The 14,539-nt window shown below is 47.4% G+C and overlaps 1 protein-coding gene across 1 annotated transcript in view; it reads right to left on the minus strand.

The window, feature by feature from the left end:
• Nucleotides 1–327: 327 nt before the first annotated feature.
• LOC311363257 (netrin receptor DCC-like) overlaps nt 328–14,539 on the minus strand; it is a gene marked incomplete at its 3' end in the record, with an annotated part of 16,410 nt that continues 2,198 nt past the window's right edge. The window contains 17 exon segments of the mRNA XM_084483226.1: nt 328–417; nt 977–1,125; nt 1,941–2,165; nt 2,306–2,428; nt 3,698–3,811; nt 4,109–4,371; nt 4,901–5,066; nt 6,048–6,110; nt 6,390–6,422; nt 7,103–7,297; nt 7,404–7,511; nt 7,857–7,995; nt 8,518–8,780; nt 10,054–10,149; nt 11,041–11,235; nt 13,111–13,221; nt 13,741–13,882. Coding sequence (XP_084339352.1) covers nt 328–417; nt 977–1,125; nt 1,941–2,165; nt 2,306–2,428; nt 3,698–3,811; nt 4,109–4,371; nt 4,901–5,066; nt 6,048–6,110; nt 6,390–6,422; nt 7,103–7,297; nt 7,404–7,511; nt 7,857–7,995; nt 8,518–8,780; nt 10,054–10,149; nt 11,041–11,235; nt 13,111–13,221; nt 13,741–13,882 — 2,475 coding nt within the window.

Below are 14,539 nucleotides of genomic sequence, written 5' to 3' on the forward strand. Positions count from 1 at the left end.
CGCGGGGGGCATTCCTGGTGAATCTTGTCATGTGTCGGGTGTATTTAGTAACGGTATTGTTTTAAACGTTGATAAGCAAGGCGATAGTTGGTCTAGCTTTCTGGTTGACTCTCTGCCGAGAAACGTTTACTCCTCAACGAGCTTCCTGTTCGACGTGCGTTCAGGCAGACGGTCACCAACGCAACCGCCGTCCAGGAACCCCCGCGGCGCCGCTCAGAACGGAGGACGGCCGACGGGTGAATAAGGCCAACGGGTTGGGGGAGGGGGCAGGGTTCTAGAAGGGTTCTGAAGGGTTCTAGAAGGGTTCTGAAGGGTTCTAGAAGGGTTCTAGAATGCGGACCCTGTGATGGCGTTGAGCTGCTTCATCAGCCCCTCCAGGCTAGCCATCTGCTCCGACAGGTCGTCCTGCTCGTAGACCTGCAGAGCGAAGCACGGGTCAGCAGAGAAGGACTTAGCAAAGGGTAGTTTAGCCTAGCAAGGTTTAGCATAGCATAGCTTAGCATAGTGTACCAAACCATAGCTTAGCATAGTGTATCAAACCATAGCTTAGCATAGTATATCATAGCATAGCTTAGCATAGTGTACCAAACCATAGCTTAGCATAGTATATCATAGCATAGCTTAGCATAGTATATCATAGCATAGCTTAGCATAGTATATCATAGCATAGCTTAGCATAGTGTATCAAACCATAGCTTAGCATAGTGTATCAAACCATAGCTTAGCATAGTATATTATAGCATAGCTTAGCATAGTGTATCACAAAATGTGATTCAGCGTGGTGGTTTAATGTAGCGTATATAGCGTAATGTAGCTTGCTGTAGCATGTAGTGAGCATCAGATGAGTGCAGCGCTCTGTAGCTTAAAGAGCCTTAATGAGGCTGAGATTTAATCTTAAAATTTTAATGAATAATAATGAATATTTAATTAACTATGAACGGTTTCTCAGAGTAACGAGATGTAATCTTTCACTGACGTTAGCCGCGTCCTCCGCCCCCGCCTGCTTGGCCCCGCCCCCTTCCTCCAGGAAGTCTGGTGCTGTCGGCACGGAAACCGGAAGCAGGGGCGAGCGGGCCTTCCCCGCCTGGCCGAGAGACGCCGTCTTAGCGGAGGCTGAGAGGGACCCTGGAGAGAGAGAGAGAGGGACGGAGAGGAGAGGGTTCAGCCACGCCCCCCCGGCAACACCACCACGGGACCGCGGGGTCCGCGTGCGTCGGAGGAGAGGGAGTGAGCGTCCCCGCGGTAACCGGGTAGCAAATCTTTTTTCGTAGGACGGCAGCGGGGCAAGTACCGCCTTTTTTCGCCTCTGATTGGTTGGAGGGGCTCTCCTCCGATTGGTTATTATGGCGCAGGGCGGGCTCTAGTCCACCACCGACAGAAGTCAACGGGTGTATTTTCTACCACTGACTGACGACTGCGGCTTCATTCATCTGTGGTCGCCTAATACAAATGACCATCATGCCTTTACTTTGGTAATCATTTGGACATAATAGTTTCATTAAACAGTTTCTGTTGAGCAGGCAGGATGCTGTTAGGACCAACACGTCTCTGGTCCCCTCAGGGAGCCCTAACGGACTCTGTGTTGACGGTTCTGTTAACTGCGCTGCCGTTATAAGACGATTTGCTGGTTGGGAAAACGTGGAGCCTAACTGTTAGAGGTTGTTGTAACTCCATCCCTGTGCCATAATAACCAATCGGAGGAGAGCCCGTCTAACCAATCAGAGGCCAAAAAGGCGGTACTTGCCCCGCTAGCATCCTGCGAAAAAAAGATTCTCAAACCGGGCGTGACGACCTACCGGGCGGTCCGGTCATGGTCGTGTACACCTTGGGCTCCAACATGGCCACCATGGGCGGGGGCAGCAGGGGCGGGGCCAGCTTGCCTCCGCCGCCGCCGCCGCCGCCGCCGCAGCAGCTGCCGCCGCCGCCGCCGGGCGGCGCGCCAACGCCAACGCCAGGGCTGGCGGCGTTGGCGTTGACGAAGCTCCGCAGGGGGTGGCTCGGTCGCACGCACGCCGTCGGGATCGCTCGGGTGGTCCCCGCGGCAACGGTGACGCTGCCGTGACTGCCTTGGGCTTCCTCGACGACCAAGGGCTGGGCGGGGCCAGGGGCGTGGGCGGCGATGTGTGGAGGCGGAGCCTGCTGCTGGAGGAGGGAGTGGGCGGGGTCTGGCGGCCGAGGGAGGCGACGTTTGTTTAGAATGCGTTGTATAATATTATATAACATATTCCTTCTTATTATAACATCATAAATAATAGTATTATATGGTGAACAGTACGCTATATGAACAACGTGTGTAGCTCAGTACCTGTACCGTAGCCTCTGTCCAGGGTCAGGCTGGGCAGCGGCATGGACCTCAGAGTGTACTGGCCCTGGGAGAAACCCGGGTACTGGCCCTCGAGAGAGGGGACCGGGATGGCACTCACCACCGCTAGAGAACACAACACAACACAACACTATGAACCACTGGAGAACACAACACAACACAACACTATGAACCACCACTAGAGAACACAACACAACACAACACTATGAACCACCACTGGAGAACACAACACAACACAACACTATGAACCACCGCTAGAGAACACAACACAACACAACACTATGAACCACCGCTAGAGAACACAACACTATGAACCACTGGAGAACACAACACTATGAACCACTAGAGAACACAACACTATGAACCACCACTAGAGAACACAACACAACACAACACACTATGAACCACTAGAGAACACAACACAACACTATGAACCACCACTAGAGAACACAACACAACACTATGAACCACCGCTAGAGAACACAACACAACACAACACTATGAACCACTAGAGAACACAACACACTATGAACCACTAGAGAACACAACACACTATGAACCGCTAGAGAACACAACACAACACTATGAACCACCGCTAGAGAACACAACACAACACAACACAACACTATGAACCACTAGAGAACACAACACACTATGAACCACTAGAGAACACAACACACTATGAACCACTGGAGAACACAACACACTATGAACCACTAGAGAACACAACACACTATGAACCACTAGAGAACACAACACACTATGAACCACTAGAGAACACAACACACTATGAACCACTAGAGAACACAACACACTATGAACCACCACTAGAGAACACAACACACTATGAACCACTAGAGAACACAACACACTATGAACCACCACTAGAGAACACAACACAACACTATGAACCACCACTAGAGAACACAACACACTATGAACCACTAGAGAACACAACACACTATGAACCACTAGAGAACACAACACACTATGAACCACTAGAGAACACAACACACTATGAACCACCACTAGAGAACACAACACACTATGAACCACTAGAGAACACAACACACTATGAACCACTAGGAGACACTGGGTGGTGTAGTAATGAGGTGGTGTCATAGTACTCAAAGGTGGCGTGCAGCCGTGATGCATGCTGGGTTGTGTAGTTCTTAGGGTAGGTATGTAACCGTGATGCATGCTGGGTAGTGTAGTTCTTAGGGTAGGTGTGCAACCGTGATGCATGCTGGGTAGTGCAGTTCTTAGGGTAGGTATGTAACTGTGATGCATGCTGGGTAGTGTAGCCCTTAGGGTAGGTGTGTGACCGTGATGCATGCTGGGTAGTGTAGTCCTTACAGGCGGCGTGGTACTCACAGGTGTTGGCTGGCTGGGGGTCCATGGGGATCATCTTCCCTCTGGTGGGCCTCCGGGCCCCCAGGGGTCGGTCTAGAGTAGAGATACTGCTGGAGCCGTCGTCCCCCTCGGCTCCTGGGAACACACACACACACACTCAGTGTGTGTACAGTCAGAGGGGGCCTACAGCCCCACTAACATCACCTCCTTATGACACCATGGACCAGGGTGACCTGGTCCATGACCTCCTTATGACACCATGGACCAGGGTGACCTCTGGCTCCATTCGGATCAGGGTGACCTGTGACAATCTGGCTCCATTCGGTTCTGTATATATATATATACAGATACACACATATATATATATATATATATATATATATATATATATATATATACAGATACACACACATATATAAATGATGTATTTACCAGAGTGGCTGCTCTTGCTGCCAATCTGGCTCTCTGATTGGCTGTGGGCTACGTGTGGGAGGTCCTGGATGTGCTGGAGGGGCGTGTCACAGCCAGAGGCCCCGCCCTCCCCCCCGCCCAGGGAGCCTGGCCCCGCCCCCGCGCCGCCCTTCTCCAGGGCCTTCATCTCCAGCTCCTCGTGGTGGATCCACAGGTCCGGGGGCCGCAGCTCCTTCTGGCTGCCCTTCCTCTTCCCCCCCGCACTGTGGTGTGTGGCCCGCTTCCTGACACACACACACACACACACACACACACACACACACACACACACACACACACACACACACACACACACACACACACACACACACACACACGGTTACTGCACCCAATGTACTGCCACATACACTCACATACACTGGTAGAGTGATAGAGTGAAAGAGTGATAGATCAATAGAGAGAGTGACAGAGTGAGAGAGTGATAGAGTGACAGTCACACAGTGATAAAGTGACAGAGTAAGAGAGTGATAGAGTGACAGAGTGAGAGAGTGATAGAGTGACAGAGTGATATAGTAACAGAGTGATAGAGTGACACAGAGTCACAGAGTGACAGTCACACAGTGATAAAGTGACAGAGTAAGAGAGTGATAAAATGACAGAGTAAGAGAGTGATAGAGTGACGTAGTGATAGAGTGATATAGTAACAGAGTGACAGAGTGAGAGATTGATAGAGTGACATAGTGACAGAGTGACAGAGTGATAGAGTGACTGAGTGATAGAGTGATAGAGTGATAGAGTGACTGATTTCCTTACTTCCTCTGTTGGTGGGAGGAGCGGCGGGTGCAAATGAGTGCGACCACCACCACCATCACCACGGCAACCGCTCCCACAGAAACCACGACGACCACCAGCATGTTGGCGTTGTGTTGGGGCGTGGCACTGCCTCCGTGGGGCGGACGCATCTGGCCAATGGGAGGGCCTGAAACACACAGGGGGCGGAGTCAGTGACTCTGTCGGTCATTTACATCGTTTTAGATTTAGTCGTTAAGTCATTCAGTCAACTAGAGTTCATTTCATTCAGTCAAGTTATCCAGAAGCCGCACAAATCAGACTCAAGATATTAATCTAAATCCAGATGTGTAGCCCTAAGGTCTGGTGGTCGCTCATATCTGGGTGAAACGGGGCGTTTCACTTTCTCTCGATCATATTTATTTTGACCAATCGTGTCGCTGGAGACGGGGATCTGCGAGTGCGTATATTTGGCGAATACAAACTCTGCCAGCAGTGGTAGACTGTGAAAAAGTGGCTTCAAACCAACAGTGTCTAGACCGGGCCCTCCAGATGTACACTTAGTGAATCTGAGGATTCCTTCTCTTCTGTAGAATTTATCCGGAACTAAACGGGAGCACGGTGAAGCTCTCCTCTTCTGCTGCAGCACAGCAGGACTGCTGGAGCAGTCATAAGTACATGTATTAGTTAGTAGGCCAGTCATTCAGTTAGTTGGCCAGTCATTCAGTTAGTTGGCCAGTCATTCAGTTAGTTGGCCAGTCATTTAGTTAGTTGGCCAGTCATTCAGTTAGTTGGCCAGTCATTCAGTTAGTTGGCCAGTCATTCAGTTAGTTGGCCAGTCATTCAGTTAGTTGACCAGTCATTCAGGTAGGTGACCAGTCATTTAGTCATCCAGTTAGTAACTCAGTGGTTAGTCCTGGTTAGGAGCTGGTTAGTTAGTAACTCAGTGGTTAGTCCTGGTTAGGAGCTGGTTAGTTAGTAAGTCAGTGGTTAGTCCTGGTTAGGAGCTGGTTAGTTAGTAAGTCAGTGGTTAGTCCTGGTTAGGAGCTGGTTAGTTAGTAACTCAGTGGTTAGTCCTGGTTAGGAGCTGGTCAGTGAGTAACTCAGTGGTTAGTCCTGGTTAGGAGCTGGTTAGTTAGTAAGTCAGTGGTTAGTCCTGGTTAGGAGTTACCGTTGATGCTGCTGTGGTCGATGAGGTTTCCGTCGGGCCAGTAGGCGTGGTCCCCCCCCCGGCCTGGAGCCACAGGAGAACACACACCGTTAATAATAGAGAATATAAATATAGATCATAATGAAAGACATCATAAATAATATATCATGATATCAATAATAATAATAATATATAATAACAACTAGAATTATATCTACTCTACCATAATGATGTCTTAATAATTTGATCTCTTATTGTGTACAATAAAGTGTCGTTATTATCAAATATTGACATCTCATTTATATATAGATCTGTATTATTGTATTATTGGATCATAGATCGATTTCTAATTCATCAACCAACCTTGATCGTTGGCCATCTTATCTGGGTGCTCAACTGTGAAAGACAGACAGACAGAGAGAGAGACAGACAGACAGACAGACAGACAGACAGACAGAGAGACAGACAGACAGACCGATAGACAGACACACAGACAAACAGGCCGTCAGACAGACAGTTAGACAGATAGACAGACAGGCAGACCATCAGACAGTCAGACAGAAAATGAGACAGACAGTCATGCTAATGTCATTACTATATTCATTAACGTCTCCTGTAATGTCCCGTTTTTATAATAACATAAATATAAATATAAAGAACATAAATATGAATACATACATATTACATATTACATACATACATATTAAATAACATATAGCATATATATTTATATTTAAAAGCCAAGACCTAGTGGTTCTTATGTGCATATTTATATGTATATATATATATATATATATATATATTTTTTTTATATCAGCTGATATATCGATATCAGTAATATTTTACTCCCTAATATCAGTCTTGGAATCGGCCCTTAAAATTATACAACAGTTGGGAACCAATCAGATATCTTGATTTAAGCCACCCGTTTTATAAATCTATAATAATATATATATATATATATATATATATCAAGGAATACCCTTGGCGTCCTGAAGTGTATATGAAGGTATTAATACACATGTATATTAATGTATATTAATGTATATTAATGTATATTAATGTATGGCCCCTACCCTTGGCGGTCCTGAAGTGCACCGGCTCTGACAGGGGCCCCAGGCCCTTGGTGTTCTTGGCCTGGACCCTGAAGTAGTAGCTGGAGTCCAGGCTGAGCTCCAGCACCTGGTGGGTGAGGCGGTCCCCGCCCAGGGTCTCCATCACCCACTCATCGATGGGCGTGTTCTTGTCCAGGGTGTAGTACAGGGTGTAGCCTGCGGAGGGCAGCAGTGTCACCATCTTCACGTACCGTTCCACATCACAGCTACAATGTGGTAGCTCACCGTACACGTGTGTGTGTGTGTGTGTGTGTGTGTGTACCTGTAATCCTCCCGTTGGCCTCCAGGGGGGGCTGCCAGCTGATGAGCACGGCCCGCGGCCTTCCCTCGCGGCTGATCACCGTCAGGTCCTTAGGGGGCGAGTTAGGAGCTACACAGCACCACAATAAAAGTCTTAGGGGCGGAGCTAGGAGCTACACAGCACCACAATAAAAGTCTTAGGGGCGGAGCTAGGAGCTACACAGCACCACAATAAAAGTCTTAGGGGCGGAGCTAGGAGCTACACAGCACCACAATAAAAGTCTTAGGGGCGGGGCTAGGAGCTACACAGCACCACAATATAGAACTGTCATCCAAATGAAAGGCTACGGTTCGCTTTTTTTTTGCAATAAACCCAAGAATCATTATTTTGTAGCAGTGCTGATGCGATTAGTGTGTGAGCCTGTACATGTGTGTGTGTGTGAGTGTGTGTGTGCGTGTGTGTGTGTGTGTGTACCGGCTTCGTAGGTGGTGGCGTGTGCCGTCATGCTCCAGGTACTTGACTTTCGACCCTTGGTCACCATGACTGCAAAGTCGTACATGGTGTTGGGCTTGAGGCCCGTCACAGTGTGGGTCAACGCGGTGGTGTCGGCCGACTGCCAGGGAACACAAACACAAGAGTCCCCGCTTCACTCTACGTGGTCCTCACTTTACACAAGAGGTCCCCACCAGCCCCCACTTTACACTCACACACTGGTCCCCACTTTACACTCACACACTGGTCCTCACTTTACACTCACACACTGGTCCCCACTTTACACTCACACACTGGTCCTCACTTTACACTCACACACTGGTCCTCACTTTACACTCACACACTGGTCCTCACTTTACACTCACACACTGGTCCTCACTTTACACTCACACACTGGTCCCCACTTTACACTCACACACTGGTCCCCACTTTACACTCACACACTGGTCATATATATGAGCTGCTCTCTAGACAGACAGACGGACCATACCTTGTACTTCATATATATGAGCTGCTCTCTAGACAGACAGACGGACCATACCTTGTACTTCATATATATGAGCTGCTCTCTAGACAGACAGACGGACCATACCTTGTACTTCATATATATGAGCTGCTCTCTAGACAGACAGACGGACCACACCTTGTACTTCCCGCTGGAGGAGTAGCTGGTCTTCCACTTGACGGAGTAGAAGCGCACCTCGACCGTCTTGGCGTTGCGGCTGAGGGCGTTGTCGGCCCAGGACACGCGAACGGCGTCCGGGGACACGGCGGCGGCCTGGACCCCCACGGGGGGGATCATGGAGTTGGGCGAGGAGGAGGACTCTGTGACGGGGTTCGGGTATTTGTCATAGGAGTGGAAGTGGTCGTCGTCGATTCCGACCACGTCCAGGGGGTCTAGGGGGTCTGGGGGCGGGGACGGTGGAGGGGGGGTGTGTGTGCGTAACGCGAGGGAAGCGTGGTGAGACATGGGTGTGTGTGTGTGTTTGTGAGGACGTTCAGAGTGTGTGTTTATGAGGACGTTCAGAGTGTGTGTTTGTGAGGACGTTCAGAGTGTGTGTTTGTGAGGACGTTCAGAGTGTGTGTTTACGAGGACGTTCAGAGTGTGTGTTTGTGAGGACGTTCAGAGTGTGTGTTATGAGGATGTTCAGAGTGTGTGTTTATGAGGACGTTCAAAGTGTGTGTTTGTGAGGACGTTCAGAGTGTGTGTTTATGAGGACGTTCAGAGTGTGTGTTTGTGAGGACATTCAGAGTGTGTGTTTATGAGGACGTTCAGAGTGTGTGTTTATGAGGACGTTCAGAGTGTGTGTTTGTGAGGACGTTCAGAGTGTGTTTGGTGTTTGTGGGGACGTAACAAACGTTTTGTTGTGTGTGTTTAGGAGATCCGTCAGTACATGGGTAAATATAAATAAATAAAAAGAAAAATAATGTATATATATATATATATATATATATTCAGGTTACATGATTGAAAATAATATGGGTGTTCACAAACACAAACACACGCACATAATGGGAGTTGCAACACGGGGATAATCAGATGAAGATGAAAGGAGAGTAAAGAGAGGAAAGAGAAAGTACAAAAGGTCAGACAACTGGAGAAGAGCTCGCCTACTTCCACATGCTATAATTCTATACTTATATAATATATATATATATATATATATATATATATATATATATATATATATATATTATATGTTTGTTTGTAATCCTCCTTAGAATTGAGTTTTAGTAGAGTCCATGAGGATTATTATTGGCCATTAGTGATTCTGTTGCCGGTAGCAACATTAATAATAGGTTGTGATGAGCTGTGGTTAGACTCTGAACAGAGAGCTGAGTGTCAGACGTAGTGCTGGCATGTGAAGCAGAAGGAGAGCAGGTATCAGAGACAGACCACAGCCTAACCCGACTACACTATAACACTATAACACGACAGAACGACGGAACCAGTGCACATGCCCAGACTCAGAGACCACCTCAGGTAGGGGTTGGATTTTAGGGTTAAGGGTAAAGGTTAGGGTCTAGGGGTTAGGGTCTAAGGTAAGGGTTAAGGGTTAAGGGTTAGGGTAGTGCTAAGGGTTAGGGTCTAGGGGTCTAGGGTCAGGGTCTAGGGCCTAGAGGCTAGAGATCAGAGGTTAGGGTCAGGGGTCAGGGGTCAGGGGTCAGGGGGACCTACCAGAGAGGGACCTGGTGACAGCGCTCTCGTACAGAGGGACCCCTTGGCCGGCGTTGTTGAAGGCCTTCAGAGAGATGACGTAGTGGGAGCTGGGCTCTGCAACACAACACAGGTCACAGGTTAGAGACGTCTGGGAACGTATTCTTTTCTTCTTTTTTTGTGCCAGGATGTACGACATACAATAACTGAGTATCTAAGTGATGAGTACTGCTCCCCCCCAGGTCCTCCATGGTGTAGTGTCTATGGTATGAGTTATCTGGTCTCACCAGGTCCTCCATGGTGTAGTGTCTATGGTATGAGTTATCTGGTCTCACCAGGTCCTCCATGGTGTAGTGTCTATGGTATGAGTTATCTGGTCTCACCAGGTCCTCCATGGTGTAGTGTCTATGGTATGAGTTATCTGGTCTCACCAGGTCCTCCATGGTGTAGTGTCTATGGTATGAGTTATCTGGTCTCACCAGGTCCTCCATGGTGCAGTGTCTATGGTATGAGTTATCTGGTCTCACCAGGTCCTCCATGGTGTAGTGTCTATGGTATGAGTTATCTGGTCTCACCAGGTCCTCCATGGTGCAGTGTCTATGGTATGAGTTATCTGGTCTCACCAGGTCCTCCATGGTGTAGTGTCTATGGTATGAGTTATCTGGTCTCACCAGGTCCTCCATGGTGTAGTGTCTATGGTATGAGTTATCTGGTCTCACCAGGTCCTCCATGGTGTAGTGTCTATGGTATGAGTTATCTGGTCTCACCAGGTCCTCCATGGTGTAGTGTCTATGGTATGAGTTATCTGGTCTCACCAGGTCCTCCATGGTGCAGTGTCTATGGTATGAGTTATCTGGTCTCACCCAGGTTCTCGATGGTGTAGTGTCTATGGTATGAGTTATCTGGTCTCACCAGGTCCTCCATGGTGTAGTGTCTATGGTATGAGTTATCTGGTCTCACCAGGTCCTCCATGGTGTAGTGTCTATGGTATGAGTTATCTGGTCTCACCCAGGTTCTCGATGGTGTAGAACCTCTGCTTGCTGTCCACCCGCACCGTCTCGGCGTAGGGGCTGCCCACGCCGTAGCCGATGATGTAGCCGCGCACCAGGATGGAGGCGCTGAGCGGAGACGTCCAGGACATGATGATGCTGCTGGGGAGCGGTCGCACGTGGAGGGAGCTGGGCTGGTTGGGCACCTGGCTCTCTGTTTACAAACAAACAAACATGTTATCACCTGGCTCTCTGTTTACAAACAAACAAACATGTTATCACCTGGCTCTCTGTTTACAAACAAACAAACATGTTATCACCTGGCTCTCTGTTTACAAACAAACAAACATATTATCACCTGGCTCTCTGTTTACAAACAAACAAACATGTTATCACCTGGCTCTCTGTTTACAAAACAAACAAACATATTATCACCTGGCTCTCTGTTTACAAACAAACAAACATGTTATCACCTGGCTCTCTGTTTACAAACAAACAAACATATTATCACCTGGCTCTCTGTTTACAAACAAACATTATCACCTGGCTCTCTGTTTACAAACAAACAAACATGTTATCACCTGGCTCTCTGTTTACAAACAAACAAACATATTATCACCTGGCTCTCTGTTTACAAACAAACATATTATCACCTGGCTCTCTGTTTACAAACAAACAAACATGTTATCACCTGGCTCTCTGTTTACAAACAAACAAACAAACAAACATGTTATCACCTGGCTCTCTGTTTACAAACAAACATATTATCACCTGGCTCTCTGTTTACAAACAAACATGTTATCACCTGGCTCTCTGTTTACAAACAAACAAACATATTATCACCTGGCTCTCTGTTTACAAACAAACAAACATGTTATCACCTGGCTCTCTGTTTACAAACAAACAAACAAACATGTTATCACCTGGCTCTCTGTTTACAAACAAACATATTATCACCTGGCTCTCTGTTTACAAACAAACAAACATATTATCACCTGGCTCTCTGTTTACAAACAAACAAACAAACATATTATCACCTGGCTCTCTGTTTACAAACAAACAAACATATTATCACCTGGCTCTCTGTTTACAAACAAACAAACATATTATCACCTGGCTCTCTGTTTACAAACAAACAAACATGTTATCACCTGGCTCTCTGTTTACAAACAAACAAACATGTTATCACCTGGCTCTCTGTTTACAAACAAACAAACATATTATCACCTGGCTCTCTGTTTACAAACAAACAAACACACATATTATCACCTGGCTCTCTGTTTCCAAACAAACATATTATCACCTTTCTCTCTGTTTACCAACAAACATGTAAGGTCACTTGGCTCTCTGTTTAAAAACAAACTGATAAGGTCACCCAGACTCACACACACACACACACACACACACACACACACACACACACACACACACACACACACACACACACACACACACAGCCCAAACACCCTTATTGACTGCTACTGTTGCTTAGCTTTAGTGGTTACTCTTAAAACAGCCTGGTCAATACATGCCAGAATGTGTTAGCGGGGCGCGGCCACCTGGTCTGTAAGTGTGTTAGCAGCGGCTACTCAGAACACAACCAGATGATTCTAACCTCATCCACGACTCTTCTGGTCTGCATCGGTAGTCTTCAGTTCTAAGCGGCTGATTGGTTAAGATAAGCAGCCGTCCCGCTCTGTAAACAGTTTAATGACGCTTCTAAAGTGTGTCTTAATCTTGTTGCCCCGAGTTACCTTTAACTTGTTACTATGAGTGACATTACTACCTCGCCCTCTCTCTCCCATGTCCCTCTCCCTCTCCCTACTTCCTCCTTCTTTCTTTCCCTTGCTCCCTTCCTCTCTCTCCTCCCCTCTCTCCCCCTCCCCTGTCTCCTCCCCCCTCCCCCCCTCCCCTCCCCCCCTCCCTCCTCACCGTCCAGGTCTGTCTCCTCCCCCCTCCCCCCCTCCCCTGTCTCCTCCCCCCTCCCCCCCTCCCCTGTCTCCTCCCCCCTCCCCCCCTCCCCCCCCTCACCGTCCAGGTCTGTCTCCTCCCCTCCTCCCCTCCCCCCTCTCCCCCCCTCCCCCCTCACCATCCAGGTCGGTCTCGGGGGTCTCTGCAGAAATCCACTCGCTGGGCGGTCCAGTCCCGTTTACCGTCATGGCCGCCACCTGGAAACTATACTGAGTCCCCTTCTCCAGACCTGAGAGAGAGAGAGAGAGAGAGAGAGAGAGGGAGGGAGAGAGAGAGAGAGAGAGAGAGAGAGAGAGAGAGAGCGAGGGAGAAAGGGAGAGAGAGAGAGAGAGAGAGAGAGAGGGAGAGAAAGAGAGAAAGAGAGAGAGGGAGAGAGAGAGAGAGAGAGTATAATTCATATTCATATTCATATTCACATATTACAGTATAATTCATTATTGTTTATATTATAATACAGTATTGTTTACAGTATAATACAGTATTGTTTACAGTATAATACAGTATTGTGTACAGTATAATACAGTATTGTTTACAGTATAATACAGTATTGTGTACTGTATTACAGTATAATACAGTATTGTGTACTGTATTACAGTATAATACAGTATTGTTTACAGTATAATACAGTATTGTGTACTGTATTACAGTATAATACAGTATTGTGTACAGTATAATACAGTATTGTGTACTGTATTACAGTATAATACAGTATTGTGTACTGTATTACAGTATAATAGAAGACACTCACCTGTGAACAGGTACCAGTAGTTGTTGGGCTCCAGGGCCTCCTGGTCACCACGGCGACCGTTCCTATGGTAACGGATCTTATAGGCCGTGATGAGACCGTTCAGTGAAGATGGGGGAGGGGGCTGCCAGCACACCTTGATACTCTACACACACACACACACACACACACACACACACACACACACACACACACACACACACACACACACACACACACACACACACAGTATTTCAAATGGGAAATTACATTTGCATAAGACTCATAGTGATTACTTTAAGTGATGAGCAGAAGTAATTAGAACCGATAAGCAGTGATGAGTATTAGTGATCAGTACTAGTGATGAGTACTAGTGATCAGTACTAGTGGTAGCTGTAGTGATCAGTACTAGTGATCAGTACTAGTGATCAGTACTAGTGATCAGTACTAGTCGGTAGCAGTAGTGATCAGTACTAGTGATCAGTACTAGTGGTCAGTACTAGTGATCAGTACTAGTGGTAGCAGTAGTGATCAGTACTAGTGATCAGTACTAGTGGTAGCAGTAGTGATCAGTACTAGTGATCAGTACTAGTGGTAGCAGTAGTGATCAGTGTTAGGAGGTACAGAGGTGGATTCAGAGGGAAGGTGATCTTTTGTTTTGATATAATGTTGAAGGAGCGTATTGACCTGCTGCCGGGTGTCAGAATTATGATTCCTTTGTGTGTGTGTGTGTGTGTGTGTGTGTGTGTCTGTGTGTGTGTGTGTGCGTGTGTCTGTGTGTGTGTGTGCGTGTGTGTGTGTGTGTGTGTGTGTGTGTGTGTGT

This window comes from Micromesistius poutassou (genome assembly GCF_964030765.1).
Source record: "Micromesistius poutassou genome assembly, chromosome: 18".
Taxonomy (NCBI): domain Eukaryota; kingdom Metazoa; phylum Chordata; class Actinopteri; order Gadiformes; family Gadidae; genus Micromesistius; species Micromesistius poutassou.